The 23,925-nt window shown below is 31.2% G+C and overlaps 2 protein-coding genes and 1 non-coding gene across 7 annotated transcripts; 2 read left to right on the forward strand and 1 right to left on the reverse strand.

Moving 5' to 3' along the window:
• The first annotated feature begins 868 nt into the window (after positions 1 to 868).
• On the forward strand, positions 869 to 1,268 carry LOC109813017 (uncharacterized). Its single transcript, XR_014431072.1, has 2 exons — positions 869 to 1,026; positions 1,177 to 1,268. It is a non-coding gene; the product is annotated as an uncharacterized LOC109813017 (transcript).
• A 1,080-nt stretch (positions 1,269 to 2,348) lies between these two features.
• LOC109805257 (aminotransferase ALD1, chloroplastic) lies at positions 2,349 to 6,782 on the reverse strand. 2 transcript variants are annotated; one of them, XM_020367277.3, is made up of 10 exons: positions 6,629 to 6,780; positions 6,440 to 6,486; positions 6,280 to 6,347; positions 5,566 to 5,682; positions 5,146 to 5,208; positions 4,816 to 4,920; positions 4,675 to 4,725; positions 4,136 to 4,456; positions 3,251 to 3,457; positions 2,349 to 2,829 (listed from the first exon to the last, which is right to left on the reverse strand). In XM_020367277.3, the coding sequence occupies exons 1-10, from the start codon at positions 6,700 to 6,702 to the stop codon at positions 2,524 to 2,526; spliced, it is 1,359 nt and encodes a 452-aa protein (XP_020222866.1). In that variant the 5' UTR covers positions 6,703 to 6,780; the 3' UTR covers positions 2,349 to 2,523. The 2 variants fall into 2 exon arrangements, with proteins under 2 accessions (XP_020222866.1, XP_020222867.1); XM_020367278.3 differs by lacking the exon at positions 5,566 to 5,682 and having other exon boundaries at positions 6,629 to 6,782.
• An 8,791-nt stretch (positions 6,783 to 15,573) lies between these two features.
• Positions 15,574 to 22,635, forward strand: LOC109804893 (protein RAE1). 4 transcript variants are annotated; one of them, XM_020366811.3, is made up of 11 exons: positions 15,574 to 15,732; positions 15,803 to 15,889; positions 15,960 to 16,037; positions 16,187 to 16,380; positions 16,673 to 16,814; positions 18,027 to 18,107; positions 18,595 to 18,723; positions 19,978 to 20,055; positions 20,164 to 20,235; positions 22,162 to 22,242; positions 22,329 to 22,635. In XM_020366811.3, exons 1-11 carry the CDS (start codon positions 15,682 to 15,684, stop codon positions 22,377 to 22,379), a joined length of 1,044 nt encoding a protein of 347 aa, XP_020222400.1. In that variant the 5' UTR covers positions 15,574 to 15,681; the 3' UTR covers positions 22,380 to 22,635. The 4 variants fall into 4 exon arrangements, 2 of the variants coding, with proteins under 2 accessions (XP_020222400.1, XP_082923717.1); XM_083067591.1 differs by lacking the exon at positions 22,329 to 22,635 and adding an exon at positions 20,409 to 20,458; XR_014431073.1 differs by lacking the exon at positions 22,329 to 22,635 and having other exon boundaries at positions 18,595 to 18,743; positions 22,162 to 22,240.
• The last annotated feature ends 1,290 nt before the right edge of the window (positions 22,636 to 23,925 follow it).

Consider the following 23,925-nt stretch of genomic DNA (forward strand, 5'->3'; position numbering starts at 1 on the left):
AGTGACTAACTGAAGATCAACTCACTTATGCAGTTATGCCATTTAATTTTTCAAATCAGATTTCATTATCTGTATCAAACTACCAGTTATCCTCAATCACATTTCAGGAAAATTGCGGTTCTATACATGCAATGCAATTATTGTTAGGATGAACAATAATTGACAGAACTGAATGAGTTGAACTGTAATATCAGTGACATACGCAGACCTAGGATGACTTTTAATGCGCTGCTATTGCCAGAAACTTGATAATTTGATTTTGAAGCCTTATTACTTGAATCTCAATTTATAATTCATTATGCAAGCAATCTCCAAGAAACAAATACTCGAATTTCAAATTCTTTATAAATTATCCATCTAAACAAAACATTTTACACCAAATTGTTTAAAATTCTTCAAAAAAAACCAAGTTAATCCTTTAAAATCTCCCATATCTAAGCACTCTTAAGGTTTTTTAATCTTTGAACAGCCTTATTATGACTATGTACCATCTTATAGTGCACTGTGTGGCTTTTGGCTCTATACAACAGCTACAGATAACCATGGTCTGCACTGGTTTTGCAATCTCATATTGGATTTTCTGATTTTCTCGGTTTAATTAGTTTGCCTAGTGTATAGTCACTATATACCATGGTAATGATTTATTATAATGCAATCTTATGGGTTTTGTATTAATCTATTATTACCAAAATATCCGGTTGTGATTAATCAGTTATGGGCGAACTTTGACATTTCATAATGCTACACAATTTGGCCACGCCAGATATACAAAAGGGAGATGATAAACACACCTCCACTCTCGTATAAACACACCCCTTTTTTAAAAAAAATATAAAAAATGTCTAAATTACCCTTAAAAAAAATAAAATTTTTAAATTTACACCCCTTCCCCTTCCCCGCACCCCCTTCCCCGCACCCCACACTCCCCTTCCCCCACAATATTACTTCTCACCTAACCTTCTCTTCCTCCGCCCGCCATGACCTTCCACAAGATCACCGTCGCCAACCCCATCGTCGAGATGGACGGTCCGTTTCTTCCCTCTCCGATCTGATCTCTTCTCCTTCCATTTCTTCACTTTCTTATTACTTTTTTTCTTTCACATTTCATCTCTTATCATTTCTCTAATTTTTATCTTTCTGTTTGTTGTGTCTTGTCTCTTGATTTCCTCCAATCAGATATTTTTCTCATCATATTATTATTTGGTGGACCACTCTCTTTCCTTCATTATTCCAAACGTTACGCCGTAATAGATTTTTTTTTTCTTCCACTCATTTATTTCTATTTTCCTTCGTGTGCGTTTGTTGAGGTCTCAGTCTCGGGACTTCGAATTATTTTTAGTTGTTATTATTGCATGCATTTGATCTGTTTTCTTCTTGTGAAAAATAGTGCGTGGTGGAGTTTTGTTCATTTTTTTTGTTTTTGAAAACGTTGACATGAATTTTTGATGAAAGAAACAAAATCAAATTATGGAAAATAAAGAGTAGGCTTTATATTGTGCTGTTCCCAGGAAACGCATTATCATCGGATTTACCGAAGTAGTGAACATTGATGGGAAATGATTTTTGGAAAAGTAGATGCGATGACAGCTGTAGCTTGTTTGTATTGGAGTAATGATATTCATCCACTCAAAATTGGGAGTGGAAATAACAGACAGAGAGAAAGGAGAGAGGGTAGAGAGAGAAAGTAATAGAACCTGTGATTGATGTGATAGAAAAAGAAGAGATATTGGAAAAAAGGGGTAGAAGTGAGATCGAAGAGAGAAGAAAGTAGGGGTATGATGAGGATCTATTTTCCTTAACGAGGTTGCGGGGTGCGGGGAAGGGGAAGGCGAAGGGAAAGGGAAAGGGAAAGGGAAAGGGAAAGGGGAAGGGGAAGGGGGGTCGGGGTGCGGGGATGGGGAAGGGGAAGGAAAAGGGGTGTAAATTTAGAAATTTTTTTTTTTTTTAAGGGTAATTTAGATATTTTATATATATTTTTTTAAAAAGGAGGTGTGTTTATATGAGAGTGGAGGTGTGTTTATCATCTGCCTATACAAAATTAAGTGTAAGAGACTGAGCCCAAAGGACACCGACCCACTAAACAGTTGGAAAGTGAAGCCCGTGGACAGATTTACGTCCAATAGACTGACTTGGGCCAACAGTTAGAACTTGGTCCTATCCAACAAAGACCATCATCACAACGATCATTAGAGAGAGAGAGAATGTATGAGCCAACACTCTTACAAGCCATTGACGTATTTGATAGTTTTTTTTTTTAATGTTATTTAAGAGTTATTCCTAAACAAGATATTGGATTTGAATCTTGTTTATAGAAAAAATTTTTTTAAATATTTTATACTAATGACATATTTGTTATTAAATAACATTATCATATATTTATATAACTACAAAGATGTAATAATTATATTATAAGTGTAGTTCTTACGGGAATCCTCTTATAACTAGAAGTAGTTAACACTCAGTTTTGACATTTTGCTTTATTAATTTAATGCATAGATTCATAAAACTGATAGAACTATAGCATTAGTTTTCCTGGAGATAGAGAAGGTATTTGAGTCTCTGTGAGGCTTCAATGACGGAATCTCTCTGACCGAAAGCACTAATTCTTATATACTCTTCACCACCTGGACCAAAACCACTGCCAGGGACAGTAATTATGTGTGTCTTCTCAAGAATTTCAGCAAAAACATTCCAAGATTTTGAACCAGGAAAATGGACCCAAACATAGGGTGCATTTTTACCACCGTACACTGTCAGACCAAGAGAAGTCAAAGCATCAACCAGTATCCTTGCATTCTCCATGTAGTAGTCAACAAGAGACCGCACAGCCTGAGAATTTTTCAACAACATGCAACAATCACACCGATGGCAAAGCAATTTCATACAATGCAATATTTTGAAATAAATCTAGGAACTATATTTTCAAGAGTAAATTATGCTAACATCATATAATGTTTCGTTAAGATTGCAAGTAACTCTGGTGCTTTTAACATTTATAGCAGCATCCTTTATAGGGAAACATCCAATAATGTTTTTCAAACAATTAAATGAGTTAATGTGATATCTAAGGAGTGTCGGTATATGTTTTTCAAACAATTAAAAGGAGTTGGTGCAGGACTAGAAAAAGTAGAGGATATATATGCAATCTCACAAAACTTGAGGGTGTTAGTATAATTTACGATAGTTTAAATGAAACATAATATCAAGAATTTTGACCAGTCATACAGATTCTTAGGAACTAGAACTTTACCCTTAAACCCTCTAGTGAAAGGCATGCTAGTCCACCAGCTTGAACAATGTTGGATGCTCCATTAAAACATGTGCACATTATGCGGTTGAAATCATGCACAACAGGGAAGCCATTTGAATATAAGAGTTCTTCAGGAACCACTGTCCAACCAAGGCGTACACCTGTGAAGCCAGCAAATTTCGAAAAGGATGACACTTCAATTGCAACCTGAAAGCACAAGGAAAGAAAGAGATTTAAAGTTAAACTTACAAGATAAAAGCGCTTTTAAAACTTCTCTATTGGAAATAAAAAGCATTTTTAAGTAGAAAAACTCTTTAAAAAGTTTCTAAACTTATATCCAAACAGGTTTTAAGTTGCCACTATGGACAATAATATATGCTAGAAATTAACTAAAACAAATGTCATGCAAAAACAATGTTGCATGTGTCACTAGGAAAAATATTTACAATTTCCCTTCATAAAAGGCCAGAAATGAACATTGACAAAATAAAATAACTAGTTTTAGGGGAGGGGGAATTCTGCAAACAGGTCACAAACTTTTGTTTAGAACAGCTATGAAAATTTGGAAAACTGTTTAGCTGCTAGGAGTTAAAAATGTAAGTGACATTAGATCGGATAAACTTCTTCATAGATACTTGAAAGGGAAAAAAAACTCAACTTTAAGAGAAGTTAAATGAAAATAGCTTCTATGAAAGTTAAGTACTCGTGGAGAAGAAGTTTATTAAAAATGCCCTTAAAAAGAAGATTTAAAGGTGGAACTAAATGATTCATATAAATTTTGATGCTCCAGTCATGAGTCATGATCGAAAGAATAGTTCTAGAAGATGTTAGTGAAAACAACATAAAACAAAACGGGACTTGGCTAGATAAACGAGCCAAGCATACCTCTCTGGCTCCAGGAATTTCATAGATTGATTTAGGACTATCATCAGTTATATATGCTGAATATGCAGAGTCAAAAATAATGATTGATCCATTCACTTTGGCAAAATCCACAAGCTGCTCTAATTGCTTCCTTGTTGCTGCATGACCCGTGGGATTGTTTGGAGAATTAAAGAAAATAAGTTGTGTCCTTGAAATGGTAGGCAGATCAGGAAAAAAGTCACTCTGAGGCCCACATGTCATGTATTCTATGTTTTTATACTTTCCAGTTTCATCCACAAACTTGCCAGATTGACCAATAATGACACTCGAGTCTATGTAGGCCTGCCTAAGAACAATTTGCAATGATTAAAAACACTTTTTGTAATTCGATGACATGATTCATGCATTAAGTCTAAGAGGACATTTAAACAAGTTGCATATTATAGTGAAAACATAGAATAAGCAAGTTCATGCAATTCAAATGCAATCAAGGAATTAGAACAATATTGCCAACAAATATTGATTAGATAGATGAATGACACAATAATTAATTACAATACCGGAAAGGATGGATCCTGCACAGCTATCTTCTGATTGAGACCCATAAGCAGCTACGCACATTGAGACAAATCACATTCAGCACTTTACATTAATGTGAGCACTTAGCAAATATGATAATGAAATAGAATATGATGGAATACCTGAAGACGTGTAATATCACATTGTGCACCATCTGAAACAAAAACCTCTGAAGGTTTTATTCCAAAATCTTTGTAAAATGCAACGGTAATTGCCTTCCTCAAGGCCTGCAATGTCAATTTGGAAAAATATATACATATTATTACTTGAATGACATATTATAGTGATCTACTATAACACAAATGAGTAGATAAAAGATAAATTGCTAGACTCCAGGTTAATAGCATGTACTTCCAATACAGAAGCAACCTAAGAACTACATAATATATTGGGGCCAAACTCATACATGAACTTTTTTAAATGACAATTTTTGTTTTTGAGGCCCAAAATACCTTTTCACCTTGCTCAGGTCCATATCCTTTATAACCTGTTACTGTTGAAAGGCCACGCACGAACTGCAAAACACCATGTGAGTGCAACCAAATCAGGGACATCTCTCTTCTAGTTATCTCAATTCAAGAATTAACTCAAATCCTTTCTCTTTAAATATATTAAGCAAGAAGGGCTAAAGAGAATGGTTCAAATAACTTAACAAATACTTTATTGCTGATATTTCCAAATACTTTACTGGTATAATTAACATATGACATTATGGCTTGCATGGCTTATAATTTATATAAGAAAGAGTGTATAGATGTAGTTAATTTGTTGACGATTGCCCTACGAGGTAACAAATTAATTCTCAAAGTCATTTATTTACAATTACTTTCTTCTGCTAATTCAGCATAAAGAACCTTCATATCATAACTTACATCAACCATGCTAGATGTTACAAGTGTTGGTATGGGTTGTGTGGTATCACCAATTCCGAGGTCTATCACATTTGCATTTGGATACATCCTTAAGTGCCTAAGCTCGTGTCTTTCAATCTGATGCAATCAGGATAGTGACTTAGTAATTAGCCTTTAGCACATTCACATGCATCATCAAATATTATTTACCGAAAACAGTCAAATTCAAGCCTGTTATTAAATAAATATTATAATATAATATATTAAATAAGTTTTTTTTAAAAGGCTTATTGCTTATATAGCAAGTCTTTAGAGGATAAAATGAAATAAAACTCTCTTTTCATCCCATTCTTCTCAAATCATAAGAAAAATAAAATGAATGTCAATAAAATAGGATGGAATATATATGTTTGATGATATTCTGTATCCTCCTTTCACCATTTAAAACAATAGAATATATATATATATATATATATATATATATATATATATATATATTATTCCTCTTAATTTTCATCAAATTCCATCGATTCAAATTAGCATATAGTCTCAATGTCATTTAATTTGGTAAGAAAACCTTTTAACATTATTGCAAAGAAGAAAAAGTTCACAGAATTTATATTATTCATCTAAGCACAATATGTTCAAGTAGCCGGAAGGTAAGTAAACAAATATTTTGGAGGAGATAAATAAGATTAATAACAATCATGAAAAGGGAAAACTGGGGAAAAGCACCTCAGGAAATAAATAACCATGTTGCAGTTTCTCCAAGTTTTCATTCCTTGGTACCTTCGTGCAGTGTCCTGCACATGATATATAATTAGGGGGACAGAGATAGTAAATCCATAAGAAAAATAAAAATAACCAATCAAGCATGAATTATATATATGCATACCGATTCTCACACTTTGATTCTTCAATGTGCATGATACTGATGACTGCCTGTGAATATAATTTTTAATACATTAGCCAACTATTTAATGTTGATCTATATGAGAATATAAGATGTTGAAATGCAAGAAAACAGAAGATGAGTGAAGTTTATTGATAATGTATAAGTTAAGATTGTTCGGTTCTTTTTTACCTTACAACTACCATCCTAGGCTGCAAAATATAATCAGCACTAAGCATAAAACTGCAAATTGTTGAGTTGTACATTTAGGGCTAATTTCTCTAGCTTCAACCACAAACTCCTTCTTCTACCAGTTATCCACAATGACATATTTATACACATAACCTATGCTAGTTATCTATTAAAGAATAATAATACACACCTAGACTCTCTCAATTCGAGAAAGTCAGTTCCCGTTGGTCAATTTCAATGCAATTCATTTTCACACCTCACCTAATTTTATATTTATATATATCCATTATGTCTCCATTATGACGGTTCTCATATTTGATTATAATTTTTGGAAAATAGATTGAGTATCATTCATTTTTACCTCTTTAGATTATATACTTGCATAGTATATATCTTCTTCCAAATTCAAAATATGGAAATGTGAAGTATGATTTCTCTATTATAAGCTAAAATTTATAAGAGATTACAAATTTTGGTAAGTTTTATCCAAAGAGTCTCTTTCATAATATAGTACTGAAATTGATCAAAAACTTATGATTTTTAATAAATTTTAAATCAGAAGAGTATTAATAAAAAACAAGTGTTAGTGCAACTAACATTCCTCTTTGATAAATGTAAGGAGTAGCTATCACTAGCTAGCATCATTATTCTACATGCGTCACATTAATTTCCGATGGAATGGAATTTTTCCTTCAGCATAGGGATACATTTATCAGTTATCACCGTCACATTATGATGTTACCATTAGAATTCAAAGTTGTTGTGCATCGAGGGTTACCACACATGTTTCCACATCGGGGGTTACCACACATATACATATGTCTCCACACACATATGTCGATTTTGCTTTTGGACATCACCCAAAAGGCCTCTTAACCAATAGAGAAAATTATATGTATATAAACCCATGTCCATCATCTTGTTTGAACGATGTGGAACTTTGCTTGCATCCCAACAATTCTCCCCTCAAACAAAGGACCACGGTTTATCCCATCTCCTGCAGTGGAAACAACGAGTATTATCCAATGGTGGTCCTATAGAGCTCACTCACGCTCAGAGTGCTTGCACCGTCGCTCCATCATGACCTCCCGCCTCCTACCCCTCCATGTTATTAGAAAACCTCTCTTCCACATGGACCCACCGTTAGGAAGACTTTCGGCACAAGGGATCCCAAATTTAGATCCATCTTCCAGCCATCATACTCATTGAGTCAGTCCCTTGATCAGACCATCGACTCTGATACCACTTGTTGTGCATCGGAGGTTACCACACATACACACATAGTCATCATACTCGTCGAATCAATCACCTGATCAGACCATCGGCTCTGATACCACTTGTTGTGTATCGGGGGTTACCACACATACACACATGTCTCCACATTGGTGAGATATTGTCCGCTTTGGGCCCAAGTTTTGTTTTTGGACATCACCCAAAAGGCCTCTCAACCAATGGAGACAATTGTGTGTATATAAACTCATGTTCATCGTGAGGGCTTGGACTCAAAGCGGACAATATTTTACCAATGTGGAGACATGTGTGTATGTTTGGTAACCTCTCCCCGGTGCTCAACAAAAGCAATTGTAGAATAGTCAACAAATATTATTAATTATATATAGTTAGTTTAATTGTTTAATTAAATTTAAACCTTTAATAAGTTTTGATGGAATATAATAAATTAGATTTCAAAGTAATTAAAAATCAACAAAATATCATTAAAAAAATTATTCTCCACTTACATACATTATTGTAATAATTTCATTCATCAACATGGGGTGAAGAAATACACCTTAACCTGAATCTAGAAATATATGCATCTGACACTAAGCTGGGTGCAAATTTCGTGATTAAGATTTGGATATTCTCATTATCCCTTTGAAAAGTCAAGCTTCCTTTACTTCTTGCCTCGTGTCAAAATGAATAGGTCATTAATAAATCATTATATAATATCTATACGACTATACATAAAGGAGTTTAGGTTAGGTTTGCAAAAGACTAATCAGAAATGACTATGGAAAGAAGAAAAGCATGCAAATTAAGAATGGTAGTCAATTTAATCTTCTTAGAACACTGAATCTGACAAACATTATTTTTGCATGCAATATATCTACACAGACAATTCCAAACCTCGGTGGAAAATGTAAACCCACTTTTGACTATTATAGATTGTAGTTCAACTTTATATGGAAAATAAGTTACACTAGAACCTACATGGAAAATGTCTTTTTCCACACACAAAGACAATGGAATGATACAAAGCTATGGAAATTATTAACTAATAAAGTGACATTTCAATAGAAAGACATGTGTGAACAGAAATTAATTAAAATCATTGAAATGTTTCAAGATTTGTACCGAAGCCGATTAACTAAAAATTTGTACAGAGAAAATGATTTTACATTTGTTTTAAACTCGAATTAAAAAAGACATCAAAATTAATATAGAGATTAAATTTCATAAAAATAGTATAATCCATAAAAATCATTTTGATAAAAATATTAGTAATGAGATCACATATTCAGTTGATTAAGAATAGTTCTTTTGGTTCTTATAAAAAAAATTAATATATTCTTGGTGTAAAAAAAATAATTCTTTTGGTTTTAAATAGTGTAGATACACGTCATATCAATTATTGCCTTTTATTAATACCTTATTTAAAAAAATATGAAATCACTCTTGTTTTTTTTTATACATTGACTTTTGACTTTTTAATATGAAAATCAATGGCTGGAAATTTTAAAAGAGCGTGAATGAAAAAAAAAATTGCATTACTCATGAAACAAATTTAAGTTTTAATAATTTGGTATTAGTGGATTTGACTTTTTTTTTCTCTAAATTAAAGGTGCCAAAATAAACTACTAAAGAAACTTAATGTCTTATTAAAAGTATTAAACAATATTAATTTTTAAAATATTGTTAAAGATTAAATATTAATTAATAATATTGTAATTATTTTTATTGCTAAAATAATATTTTAAAAAAACTAATCCAATTTGAGATCAATTAAATGAATTAATAATATATACTATATAGTGAAATGTTGAAATTATATTATCCTAAAACTTTAAATATTCGATCGAAAAAGTTGGAAATAAAATAAAAGTTGATGAATTATAATGAAGTAGGAGGACTCAAATACAAATTTAGCTAACTGAAAGCCATTAAAGAAATAAAAATAAATAAGGGTGGGCTAAGGGATTGAAGTCAAAAGCAAAATGAGAGAACGAGTCAAAGATATCATATGTTCTTAATTAGTTATATTTTCTTAAATGGTTACGGCCACATCAACTTATTATAACATTTTGGGTAGAATGATGGCAGTATAACATTGATTATTTAAATGAAAAGTAGTGAAACCATCTTCAGTTCAGATTGATTATGCAGTTCCTTGAATTTGGATGGTATATACAGAAGTCAAGTCAGTGAATGTAAAAATATATATATATGCGTGGCACAAATGATTAGAATTATAAATTATAATTAAGAAAATTATTTACAATTTATTTTTAAAATATTTTAAATATATTAGAGATATAAATTACAAAAAAAAATTATAATTAAGAAATTTTTCTTATTCACCAAATTTACAATATATAATTTTTTTAATAAAAGTATCAGAATATTTATTAAAAAAATTAAAAGTAAATATTATAATTATAAATATCTTTTAAGTATTATAATTTATTATTCATTATTTTTTTTTAAACTTCGTAATATATCAATTATAAAGTGATACAAATAAGTTGACAAATAATATCTCTTATAATTATTTAAACAAATAAAAATTAGTCGATAAGGATAATTTTTTTCTTCTAATAATTTATAAATATAATAATTAAGAAACTTTTTTGTTCGCTTTAATATAACGTTCATAATTTATTTTAATTTTTTAAAAATATATCAACGATATAGAGTTGTAAATAATATCACAATCAGACGTTTCTTCTAAATCACAAAATTTTATTATATATTGAACTTTTTTTATTACTATATCAAAATATTTTATAAATAGATTTAAAATATACTACAATTGAAAATCTCCTTTTAAACATTCCGATTTATGATCATTATCCCTGTTAAAACTTGTCAATATATCAATTATATAAGGACAAAAATAAATTGACGAATAGTATTAACTATCAAATGCAAAGAAAATTGTAGTCTAAAATGTTTTCATATGTTTTTAGCTAGTATTGTTATATCAAAGATACAAAATTGTAAACATTATCTTCGATAAATTTATATTAAATTAAAAAAAATTGGACAAAATTTGTAAATGTTAATGTTAGCTTATTATTTTATAATCCATTTTCACATTTACAAATTTCTTTACTTCAACATGTTATTTTAACTTTAAATTCGTCATTCTGATTTAAAAAAATAAAAATGAGATTTCCCTAAATCGAGTCCGAATCCACAAGGTACAAACTAAACAAAAAAAATATAAAATTAATTCACATATTAAAATTCGTAAAGTTGCAGGCTTACCAAATCTAATACGATTATATTGGTTATTTAATTAAAATGGTTTGCACCAAATATCATGAATGTATAAAACCCCCCAAATATGTCATCATTCATATGGTAAAATTACACCTACAACTAATCCATAATACGTAAGTGAAATTTCCAACTTTTCATTACAGACCAAATTTTTCACAACAAAAAAAAAAAAACATAAGTGCTAAGATTTCTATGAAATCAACAAAAGAAATATAAATAAAGCTCAACTTATATCTAATATTGTTGCTCAACCCCTTCAATATTTCAAAAAAAATTAATCAATTACTAAACAACAATTATGAGCAACAAAATATCATTGTTCCAAATACTTTAAATTCATTATCTGTTTTGAGTCGTTTAACTTTTTTTTTTTTTCATTTGTTTCTCCATTAGAGATTTTTAATGTTTGAACTTGAGAAAACACATTATTATTTTATTTCAGGACATAAATCCAAATTTTTCGTGAATAATCATTGATGATAGTTAACATATATCTTGCTCTCTTGTGAGAAGGAATACTTGACAAATTCCACAAGTTTAAATAGATATAATCAAGAGTTTCTCACATTTTATGAACTTCAGGGCTAAATTTTACTCTACATTATTTTTCATAAACACAATGCTCATAAAAATCTAGTTTTCCAATTCTTTGTCCACCAAGAAAGCCTCTCTTACTAAGTTCATCCATTACATGTTCACTTCTAACCTCGTGTCATAAATGAGTTTGGTCAATATCTGAAATTGAAGAAATTGCAACTACACCTACCATCGTGCTATGTTACAAGACACAGTCCATTTTTCAGCTTTCCTTTCATAACTACCATGGCACCTTAAGAAACTCTTAAGACTCTTTCTTTAACTGGATATGAACAACCAAGAGAATCTAGCATGCTCAAAGAAATTAAATTCTTTCGAAGTTCAAACACATACTTCACATCGGTTAATGTTCTCAAAATATCATCAATCATCCTAATTTACATTATACTGTTACCAACTATATTATAAGCACCATCATTCCCAATTAAAACTTTATCACTGTCAATCTCTTTGTACATGACAAACTAATCTTTGTTAGGTATCATGTGAAAAGTACTCCTTGAATCAAGAATCTAGTCATCGTCATTTACATTAGATGAGACAAAAAGAACATTTCAACCATTCAATTCTTCCAAGGCCATAGCTGCTCCACCATATTTTGAAGTACTTACTTTATTTTTCTTGAACTTGAGACAATTTCTTTTCTAGCGCCCTTCTCTTTGACAATTATGACACCTACTGCTATTATTATTTTTGTTGCATGATTTAGACTATATCCTTCGGAAACTCTTATTCCTTTTCACTGTTTCTTCCTTTTACCATTAAAGCTTCACTTGAGTTGGTCCCATTACATGAATGAGTAATATGTTTTTTCAATTCTCAAAACCACAAAGTTGTTTTAACTTACTCCATCTAGGGTGAACTTATACAAAAATTATTGTGTTTACAAAATTTTCATAAACTCTTGGCAAAGAACTAAGGAAAAGAACGACTTGGGCTTCATCATCAATCACAACATCAATAATTTTTAAACTAACAACAACTTGGTTGAAATTATCAATATGTCTTTGAATGGGCCCACCTTTTTGCATTTGTATGATATATAGTTGTTTATTTAAGCATAAATGATTATGGAAAGACTTTATCATATATTGACTTTCAAGCTTTACCCAAAGCTTGTCGGTAATCTTTTCTCCGGAGACTTCTCCCAAAACTTCATCACCTAATGATAACAATATTATGCCATACATTTTTTTCATTATCGTATTCTTTTGTGCAAATGTAGAAACAATTGGCAATTTTGTTTCTTCTTTTAATGCCAACTTACATTTTTGTGCGAGGAGAGCAAACATCTTCACCCCCACACATTGAAATTATTTTTGTCTATAAATTTCTCAACCTCAAACTTCGCAGATGTCATAACTTTGATATCAATTTTATTATGGTAAAATCATATTTGATGAAGAAATATAATTATACAAAACATAATTGACACTAAGAATAATATCTATTATTAAGAAGAGAACAAAATTACAAAGAAGAAATTTCAATGAAATATTTGTCTCTCATAATACTCTTTAAGGATCAAATTCTATTATTTTCACTATTCTACTCGAATGAATTGTTACAATCATATATATTTATTTATATATGAATACAAGTAATATAAGTGGGGTATATTGGATTAGGATTTTAAAGGACTTTTTTAGTTAAAAAAAATCCTGCAGATTTTAAAAGACTTTGCAGAATTTTCATGACTTTTAAGATTTTGCAGGATTTTACAAGACTTAAAATCAGGATTTTAATGGATTCTGCAAGACTTTTAAATCAGGATTTTAATAGATTCTGTGGGATTTTGTGGAGTTTTGACATTTGATAAGATTTAAAAAAAATTCATACATTCAAATTTAAAAAGAGTCAAAGACAAAAATAATAAAAAAAACAACAATGTATAGATAAATAATAATAATAATTCTCCATAATATCCTATCCTCTTTTTATAACATCCACTATCAATTGTAACAATTCATCGGAATCCTCCTTGGTCCAAGTTTCATAATTTTCTTTCTCTTTTCCGTTTTCTTTATTATTTCCTTGTGAATCTCCCATTTGAATTACTAAAACAATATATGTTGAAAACTAGTTATATAAATAATTATGGATAAGAGACAAAATCAATAAAATTATATTATTATTTTTAGAAGCACACCAATCATACAAGATCGAATATATCTTAGCTATCCAAATGGATCAAATACCTCAGTCATTATAAAAAAAAAACATGTAAAAATGAAAATATAGAAACATAAGATAATTTTTTATATAAAAAAATCAGTATATTCGATACTAAGAAAATATTTAGATATATAATTTTTTTTATATAAACGGAAGTATTTAAATATATATATATATATATATAATATATATATATATATATATATATATATATATTATTTTAGTTATATATTATATGATAATTTTTAACGATATTTATAAATGTAAATTATTCTAACAAATATTATAACAATATTTCCTTTTTTAAAAAATAAGCTAATGAAGGCATAAATCCTAAACCCTAAAAAGTTAGATACTGCAATGTCTTATGTTAATTTTCTTTTTTTAAAATATAAAAAATCTTAATTTCACAATATAAAAATAAAAAGAAAAATTCATAGTAAAAAAAATAAAATAATTGTTGAGTCATAAAAGGAGGAGAGATAAGAGTAACAAATTCAAGGGAAGGAGAGAGTTCGTAGTTTTTATGCTGAGAGGGTTCTTTCTCAACTAAGATTCATTTTCATCTCATTCTACTCATAGAAATCCTAACAAATTCATCTTATATATATATATATATATATATATATATATTGTAGAGATTATGATATCAATTTCATCTTTCACCTTTTTCTTTTCTTGACGTGTGTTATAAAAAAAGTTACCACTTAAAAGTTAAAATTTCAAGCATTTTTTTGTGTTATATAAAGGAACAAATTCAACTACATAGAATAAAATAAAGCAAGTCAATTAAAGAGAACAAACAGAAAAATAGAGCAAGTCAATGACACTATCATTTACGTATCAGAGTTTCACAAAATAGGGGAATGAGATGAGAACAGTACTACAATATTATATATGAGCAATGAATAATGATGTAGTATTATTAGTAGATAAAAAATTGAGAAGACAGGAGCATAGAAAAAAAAAGATGAAAAACTCACTTGAAAATTCTTGAAACACTCGAAAAATTACTTCAAACAATCCTTCAAAATCCGATGGGTTTGGATGGGATTGTTTTATGAATCTAGTATTTATAGATAACACTAGAAAGTCCTTCAAAATCCCTCTCACACAACAATCCTTTAAAATCCTTATATTTTTGAATACTAATGGATTGTTTTTAAGTTGTAAAAAATCTCAAATGAATACCAGTGGATTTTAATGGACTCTTTAAAAAATCTTGAAAATCCAGATTGAATATCACTGAATTATTTTTAAGTGACATTAAAATCCTGATTGAATACCAATGGACTTTTTTACTCAAAAAAAGTCTTTTAAAATCCTACGAAATCCTAAACCAATACACCCTCTAAGTCTTCCGATATAAATGATTAATATAAACTAATTAATTAATTTGATGAATGAATTATAACTATATATTAAAAACGAAAACTATTTTAAGACTTATGTAATATATATATAATTAAAATATAGAATATCAAATCAAATTGAATTATTAGGAAGGGTTAGGTCATAACTCTCCAATGTTGGTATCGTGGTCCAATTTTAGATTTTGGGCCACACACCTAAAAGGGCCGAGTAGTGAGTAGTGTTAATCTTTGATACATGTCATTATTTTGGGCTTAGTTGATTGAGGAAGTGAAGGAGGGATGATGGTGAGGCCGGCAAGCGTTGTAATAACGCGACGTAGTATTTAATTCCTACACCTGCCCTCACCCACACAAAACCCTCTCTTTTCACAACCAAAGTCCAAACTAGAAACAGTGTCTCTGCAAATGTCGAATTTCCTGAGCAACACTAATCCGAACCCTAACAAGTCATTCGAGGTACCTCAAAGTTCCAGTTTGCGAGAAGCAGTGCGAGTTTTCGCGGTTGATTGATGAATTTTGGTTGCAGGTGAATGAGCCTCCCACTGACTCCGTCTCCAGTCTCTGTTTCAGTCCCAAAGCCAACTTTCTGGTCGCCACTTCATGGGACAATCAGGTCTTTCTCTTCGTTTCCCTCTTTTTTCACTTCATTCTTCAACCATTTCACTTCCAACCAACTTTTGCAGGTTCGTTGCTGGGAGGTTGCGCGGAATGGAGTAAATGTCGCCACTGTCCCCAAGGCTTCTATAACGCACGATCATCCGGTAATCCATTCTACTTTTATCATTCATCACTCATTACCTTACCATGTCATGTATCTATGTATGTATGCATCTATGTGTTTTCTTGATACATTATTACTACTTTTCTGTCCTCTTAATAGTTACATGTTACAAATTCATTCTTTGCATAGGTTTTGTGCTCTACGTGGAAGGATGATGGCACAACTGTCTTCTCTGGTGGATGTGACAAGCAAGTTAAGATGTGGCCTCTATTATCGGGAGGCCAACCAGTGACTGTTGCCATGCATGATGCACCCATCAAAGAACTTGCTTGGATTCCTGAGATGAACCTTTTGGTCACAGCAAGCTGGGACAGGACTGTCAAGTAATGTGCTACCTTTACTGCAATTATTGTACCTTTATTATAATATATCAAAACTTTCTCATAGGATTGCTTTCCATATCTCATTATAGTTTTTCATTTCTTTTCTTTTTTAATTTCAATTTACAATTTACTATGAGTATAAATAGGGTTTTGCATCACATTTATCATGTCATTTTACCCAAAGAAATATTATTCAGATCTGATTACATATGGTATGAGTATGAAGCTTGTACTATTTTGCTTGATCTGATGCTTCCGTCCTCAACTCATGACTCCTTCTGGCTACTTTTAGATACTGGGATACAAGGCAGTCAAATCCAGTGCACACACAACAACTCCCAGAGCGCTGCTATGCTATGACAGTGAAACATCCTCTGATGGTCGTTGGCACTGCTGATAGAAATCTTATTGTTTACAACCTACAAAATCCTCAGGTAATGGTTTTATTCTAATCTAGTTAATCTCAAATTAATTGTATTTTCCAATATTTGTATTACCTGTGTCGTGTATTCACTTGTCATATCATGCCTATTTTATCCCAAGATTTCATAAAGGGGTTGTGTTTCTTTTTATTGCATAATTTGACTATAAAGTAACTTTATTATTAAGGGGAAGAAGCAAAGAGTTACATGAGAATAATAAGTCATCTAAAAGAAAGAGAAGCAACACCCAATTTCTAGGTCTGTGACGTGCTGGGGATATTAAGTGCAACGAGTTTGAAGGTGCAGTTAATGAGCATGTTCTGAAAATAGTAGAAAGGAAGGAATGAGTTTATCTGCTAAGAAAGGCATTCTTAAACCACTAACTTAGAGTGCATGGAAATTATATCAATATGAATAAGCATGTTTGACATTATTTTTGGAATAATAAAAATAATAAAAGGATTTCAAAAAAACTTATTTGGTTCAATGGTCAAGCACACATCTCATATTTGGAATCATACTAAGCAAAATTAGGAGAACTTATTAACAGAAGATTAGCCCCAACTCCCTATTACATTTGGTCAGGTATCAGGCATTCCCTGTATATCTTTCATTTAACTGGACTTTTGCCTCAAGTACTTCTTTATTCCTCTACAGTATCAGTTTCTTGTTTATTAGACCATTTAACAGAAGTTTACCCTATAAGTACTTTCGTCCAGGCATCAAGCATTTCTTTCTTATTGGAACAATATAGCAGAAGTATAGCCACAATTCTGTTTCAAAGATGCAGTTCTTTAATCTCTTCTGCTTTTTGCTTCATTATAGGATAATCAATTAACTATATATTATGTGTTTGGTATGATGTTCAAAATGTTAAACGTCCTTTCAACTCAATTATACAAGAGCCATGGATTGGGTTCATTGTCTGTCGAAATATATGTAAATGGTAAAGCAAACGCACATATAGTGGTGCTTTAGATACTGGGTGTGCTTTGGAGCATCATACCTTGTTAACTTAATGACAGATATTGTCTTTATTGATTTCTTAGTTGAATATCCAAGGTTGTTGGCTGTTTGCCGTAAATTTTGTTTTGCATTGTGTTCATTTGTATATCATGATTAGATCAATGTGTTCACTATTCATTCTGTTGATTATTCTTCTTTTGCTTTCATTTCAGTTTTTGCAAGTGTCTCCTAGCTTTGACTATTGTTCATTTGCTACAGGTTGAATTCAAGAGAATCGTTTCACCATTAAAGTATCAAACAAGGTGCCTTGCTGCATTCCCTGATCAACAAGGTTTCTTGGTATGCATCATTCCCCACTCCTTTTATATATTTGATCCTTTTCTATATTTGGGTATTCTTATTTTCCTTCATTTTATCAGTGTAAAAGCAATATTCAAGTGTTTCCCAGCAGTGTGTTCCTATTTGGTATCTATGTAAAGACTTATTTTCTGTAACCAATATTTAGGTTGGTTTTATTTATCTATTTTTTCATCAAAATATAAGTCTGATGGTAATCATGAAAAGACAAAAAAATATGTTTTTCCCTATCCATTCCAGCTAAGAACGAGAAGTATACTCCACTTTCTGTCCTTTTTCATTAATTTTTTGATACCAACTAATGTTTGTTTCCCTAACTTAGCTATCCTACATTTCTGATTTATAAGAATAAGAATATACAAAATATCTGTCTACTGGATTCTTGTTTCATTGCAATTATCAATTTGTAAGTTGGAAGTCTAGATTAATTAATTTTGGGCTGTTAAAACTGACAATATGCTTTCTGTAGGTTGGATCAATAGAAGGAAGAGTTGGTGTGCACCATTTGGATGATAGTCAGCAGGGTAAAAACTTCACTTTTAAATGCCACAGAGAGGGGAATGAAATATACTCGGTCAACTCTTTAAACTTCCATCCTGTAAGATATTTGTTCCTCAGGTGCCTTATTTTTCTGATTTAATTTGGTTTATTTTTAATTGTTGAAGTTGCACTGCAATCTTTGAATTTCAGTAGAATCATTTCGCCTTTTTTTAACAAGTAGTTGGTGTTAAATTACTCCTGGTTGTGACTTTCTTATTTCGGATTATAATGATGATGATGATGAGGATAATAAAGTAGCCAAGAACAATCTTTTCTCCAGCTTAGAATTTTTGTACCATTTATTCTTGCAGCCATACTGCCCCTTTGAATTTTAATGTGGTGAATTTAGTGATAGAATTTAATTCACCTTGTCACTTTCTCATTTTTGTTAACCAATTTGAAGTAACGCGCTATATGCAATGGAATATTGTTGTCAATGGCTATGTTGAAAATATATTCATGCTATCTCTAGTGAAGCTGCTGAAGCAGACTTTACACTGCTCTTGAAAGAAACTACAAATCGCAAGTATTAGTGGAACATAACATGCTTCTAAATATTTGATTTCTGACAAATTATATTTCTATTTTATTTCTAGGGCAGTGCCTATTTTCTGATGGCCCTGTAAATATTGAACTAAAAGATGCTATGATCATTCAAGGAAATTCATTTTTTTCCTAAAATTGAATCATGAAAAAGAAAAATCTATCATGCATGAAATTACTGTGTTGAAAATAATTTTTTCGCAAATGAATTCTCATGAAGCACATTAACAGTGTAAATTCTATGCATTTAACACATTTTGTTCTTTTGGTTTTAACACTGAATCCCGTGATTTCAAATAGCTGAAGAAAAGTGTCATTGACAATGACAATGTAAATTAATAATCTGGTGAATTAGTTGAAATTTTTTCCCTATATTTTGGTTCTTGAATCTTGTTAATTTACAGAATTTAGATGTTGGTGTATTGACATTGACATATTTGACAAATACTTAGACTATGGTTGTGGTATATTGACATTTTATCAAATACATTTTTGTGTAAACTATAAACATCTTCAGTATCCTATATTCTCTAGTTATGGGATTTCAGATACTAGTCAATTCTATTTTTTACAAATGCACTGCTGACTTCTGCGTATCTATTATTTGTCAGTCTCCCTACAATTGTGTTCAAGTACAAAATTATTTTTCATGCTATTTCACATTTATCCACAATTTATGTTTATCTCTTGACCCAATGGACATCAGAAATCACCAACAAAGTGTATAGCTAGTTTATAATCATTTTTCACATTTTTCTACGATTTTTAGGTACACCACACATTTGCAACTTCTGGTTCTGATGGTGCTTTCAATTTTTGGGATAAGGATAGTAAACAAAGGCTCAAGGTTATTCCATCTATGAACACTCCCCATTCAATTCCTAACCGACTCAAATTGTAGTGATATTTATGGTATATTTACATGCTTATCTAATGCAAACCTATCTTATTTCAGGCCATGTTAAGATGCAGCCAACCTATTCCTTGCAGTACATTCAACAATGATGGTTCAATATTTGCATACTCGGTATGGCCACCTTACTATTCTGCTTTAGTTTGCAGCATTGTTAAATAAGTTTTGCTCCTTTTTTCAGTCATACACATTTACTTCTTTAAGTGATGGAAATTGGGATTTCTTTCTTCTACCTCTTTATTTATTTATTTTCTTCTTTCATTTTTTTATGATGATACGTTGAAAAGACCCTTGACTTGAGCACAACATTATGTATGAGAGCATGTTAAAATGCAAGGTAATTGTACGGATCTTTTAAAATATATTAGTAAAGAGGAAAGCAAAAAGTGATCTGTATTTGTAAAGAATTTGCAAGGGAGGATATCTCAATTTTGTTAATGGGCTTGCTTTTGAGAAGCATAGTTTTTGAAATAAATTATTTTGGCCATGTGGATACTCAAAAAATGTCATAGGGTTCGATGTTTTGCATGTAAGGTTAAAAAAATGAAGAAAACGTCGATACAAGTGACGTTTTGTCAGTATAGTGAGGCAATGCTTGACAGATGAGGCAGCGCATGCGCTCAACGATGGGGTAGCCATGGTGCGCAGCTGAAGTCACGCGCAAACCACCTCGCTCCACACTGTCTCTGCCCTGCTGGCACTCCCCTTCCTTCTCGCCGTGCCTCCAGTCCTGCACGCTGGAGCTTGCCGTCGGCGTCTCCCTGGACTGGCACCTCCAGAACCCATTGTGACGTTTGTGGTGGCTTCAAAAACGTCAAAATGTATGATGTTTTCTGGTTCACCATGGTTGCCACTAAAGACGTCAATATGTGTGACGTTTTTCATGTTTCGGTTTTGTTTTGCTTGCATGGAAAACGTTAATGCATGTGACATTTCCAGTTGAGTTCTGCGTTTTCTGCATGCATTAAAATGTCACTTGTATTGACGTTTTTTTTCATTTTTTTACCCTTACATGCAAAACGTCAAACCTTGTGACGTTTTTTGAGTATCCGCGTGGCTAAAATATTTTATTTTGGTAAATTGTTTTTAAATAATTTATTTCAAAGAAAATTTAATTTTTTTAATTAATTCTGGCCAAAAGGCCGCAATCTTGAGATGTATCTTAATAAGATACAGTTTTTTTTCTCTTTATTTTTCTTGAGGATTGGAGGGTGGGTGTGGACCAAACATCATTTTACTTGCTATAATTGATAGAAGCTAATTTGGGAGATGAGAGATTAAGATACATAATAATAATAAATACAATAAATTTATCTACAACGACCACCTAGCCTTGTAACCACTTGGTTGTTAAACAGATGGAACGATCAACACCATTGGGTTTTAACCCTGTGACTATCAATCTCAAGGAAACTTCGATCTCAATATATATTCTGACATTTAACAGATAAATATGTTCTGACTTGTGATTATTATATTGTTACTGGCTATGCCATAAGCTATAAATTTGTTTATCATACCATTGTTTATATGACAACTAAGCCTTTTCACTAGGCGAAGTCAGCTGCATCGATTAAACAATGTCATAATGTTCTATTGTAAACCATGCTTATGATAAATTATTTACCTCTAAAAATTTGTATGATTGAATAATTCTCGTATAATCAATCTTTATGCCTTCCATCTTCTGAAGATGATTATTATTAGACTGTGTTATTTGAGGGGAAATGAAATTTTTTTCTTCTCATTTTATCCAGATGTAAATTGACTTTGCGATGCTTCTTTTGTCATAAAAATGCATAGAATATTAGTTTCTTCTCTTTTGTGATCTTAATCTTGTGATGGAAATTTCTGTATTATATTACTTTCTATTTGGCAATTCATTTCTCGATATTGTTCATAATTTGTTGATAAAAGGATTTTGAATTCAAAAAGCTAGGTATTCAATCTGGTCTTATCGATTACGTTAATAGAGGTATTTCGTATGATATGTATGGTTCAAACAAATGTCAAATTGATATATTTACATCCTGCATGTAGGTCTGCTATGACTGGAGTAAAGGGGCAGAAAATCATAATCCTGCAACAGCAAAGACCTACATTTTCTTGCACTTGCCTCAGGTATTTGCTCTGGCTATCCACGGCTAAAAGAAAATCCTTTAATCTTATGTGGATGACATGCAAAATTATATTCATATGAAATGCAGGAATCTGAGGTTAAGGGCAAACCACGCATTGGTGCTACTGGTAGAAAGTAGAGATGATTCTGCTACGGAATACTGTTTTATCATGTATATAGTTGGCTAATATTTGTATATCATGGAGGCAAGGTTTTGTGATTGATAACAAAATATAGAAGTTGAATGGGCTGGTCGATCTTGGAAGAAATTATCAACAAATTCTTATTGAAAATTCTATCTCCAATGTATGTATGTATATATAATATGATGTGTGAGTGTGGTTTGTATTTTCCTGTTTTAAGATCAAGGATGGTTGGCTTATTCAGTGATGCAACTGAAAGTTGGTTCCTTCGTGACTCTAATACATTGGAGGTTTGTAGCGTATGACTTTTAGCCTTTAGGGGTAAATGTCGATTCAGTTGTCAAATTATCAACTGTAGGATTTAGAAAATAGCAATTAAATTAAGGAGTATGAACCCTTAATCCTTCCCGCGTCTTTATTTGCGATTTTCAACATTCTTTGCATTCATTTATGTTAAGTGCCCCATGTTTTCCAGATAATTTGATTTTATAAGATAATGAAGGCAACATCAAAAGAGAAAGAGCGTGTATCTGAAAGATGTACAAGTTCAGTCATTGTTAGAGCTCCGAAGAGGACTGAGAGAGAAAGGGAATTATTCGTCCCTGGAACTTTATTGATTGTAAGGAAAAAAGTACACAAAGGAAACTACTCCTTTCACACCGGAATCTGTCCAGTTGGAAATACTACCCAAACAATATCCATCCCCTTCCCCACCTAAACCAGTCCTATTTAAAGAGGGCCTCACTAACTAATTATTACCGTCCCTCACTCTAAAAGGTCAAAAGGTCAAATAAGTTTAATTCTTATTTGTACCCTTCTTCCTATAATACACTTTTAACTTCCTATCCTTCTCTAGTTGTCTAACAGTCATCAAGGCAAAATTAGGAAACAACTCATCTCTTATACTTTGGCACGGAAAGTTTTATGTCAATCATGCAGAGTGTTTCCATAGAGAAAAGTTGTTACCAAGTCAATAACTTCGACGATCAATGTGCTTGTATAACTTGTTTATATGCCTCTTTTCTTGCATGTTTATATGACGCACTTTATCTTCTTGTATTTACTAAGTTAATGGAAGAAGGGGATACATGTAATGCAAGATAGTAGGCAAAATGTATTTTGTTTCCATTCCGTGACGAGCTTGGCTGTTAATCGAGTGCAATCTTCAGATGGTACTAGAATAATTCTTTCTTCTGTTGTTAAAAGTGAGGGAGAGTTTTTATTCACTTTTTGGAAAGTCGTTGCTAGGATCAAGCTGTTGTCCAATTTTAACAACTAAACACTACCCTACAGAATGCTCAGGTTTCTTTTTGTTTTTTTTTTTTAAATAATGATAACTATTATTTTAATTTGTGTTAATAGTATAGATATTCATTTTATATAACGAAAATTTATTAAATATATAAATCATATTATTACTAAATTTTGTATTAAATGAATATTTTTAACATGTAAATTATATTTTTAATTTATGATAAACAATTATAGTGATATAAAATTATTTTTAACTATTGATATTTTGTAAAAAAGAAATTAAATTTA

Source organism: Cajanus cajan, chromosome 1, assembly GCF_000230855.2.
Source record: "Cajanus cajan strain Asha chromosome 1, NIPB_CcT2T_4, whole genome shotgun sequence".
NCBI classification, from domain to species: domain Eukaryota; kingdom Viridiplantae; phylum Streptophyta; class Magnoliopsida; order Fabales; family Fabaceae; genus Cajanus; species Cajanus cajan.

Excerpts from the sequence above, each read along its gene's own strand:
- LOC109805257 (XM_020367277.3), bottom strand. The coding sequence starts at position 6,702 with ATGTACAACTCAACAATTTGCAGTTTTATGCTTAGTGCTGATTATATT. Across the intron at positions 4,457-4,674 it reads TGCAGGATCCATCCTTTCCG|GCCTACATAGACTCGAGTGT; the intron begins GTATTGTAATTA and ends GTTCTTAGGCAG. Across the intron at positions 2,830-3,250 it reads TTTCACTAGAGGGTTTAAGG|GCTGTGCGGTCTCTTGTTGA; the intron begins GTAAAGTTCTAG and ends AAAAATTCTCAG.
- LOC109804893 (XM_020366811.3), top strand. The coding sequence starts at position 15,682 with ATGTCGAATTTCCTGAGCAACACTAATCCGAACCCTAACAAGTCATTC. Across the intron at positions 15,733-15,802 it reads ACCCTAACAAGTCATTCGAG|GTGAATGAGCCTCCCACTGA; the intron begins GTACCTCAAAGT and ends TTTTGGTTGCAG. Across the intron at positions 16,815-18,026 it reads ACAACCTACAAAATCCTCAG|GTTGAATTCAAGAGAATCGT; the intron begins GTAATGGTTTTA and ends CATTTGCTACAG.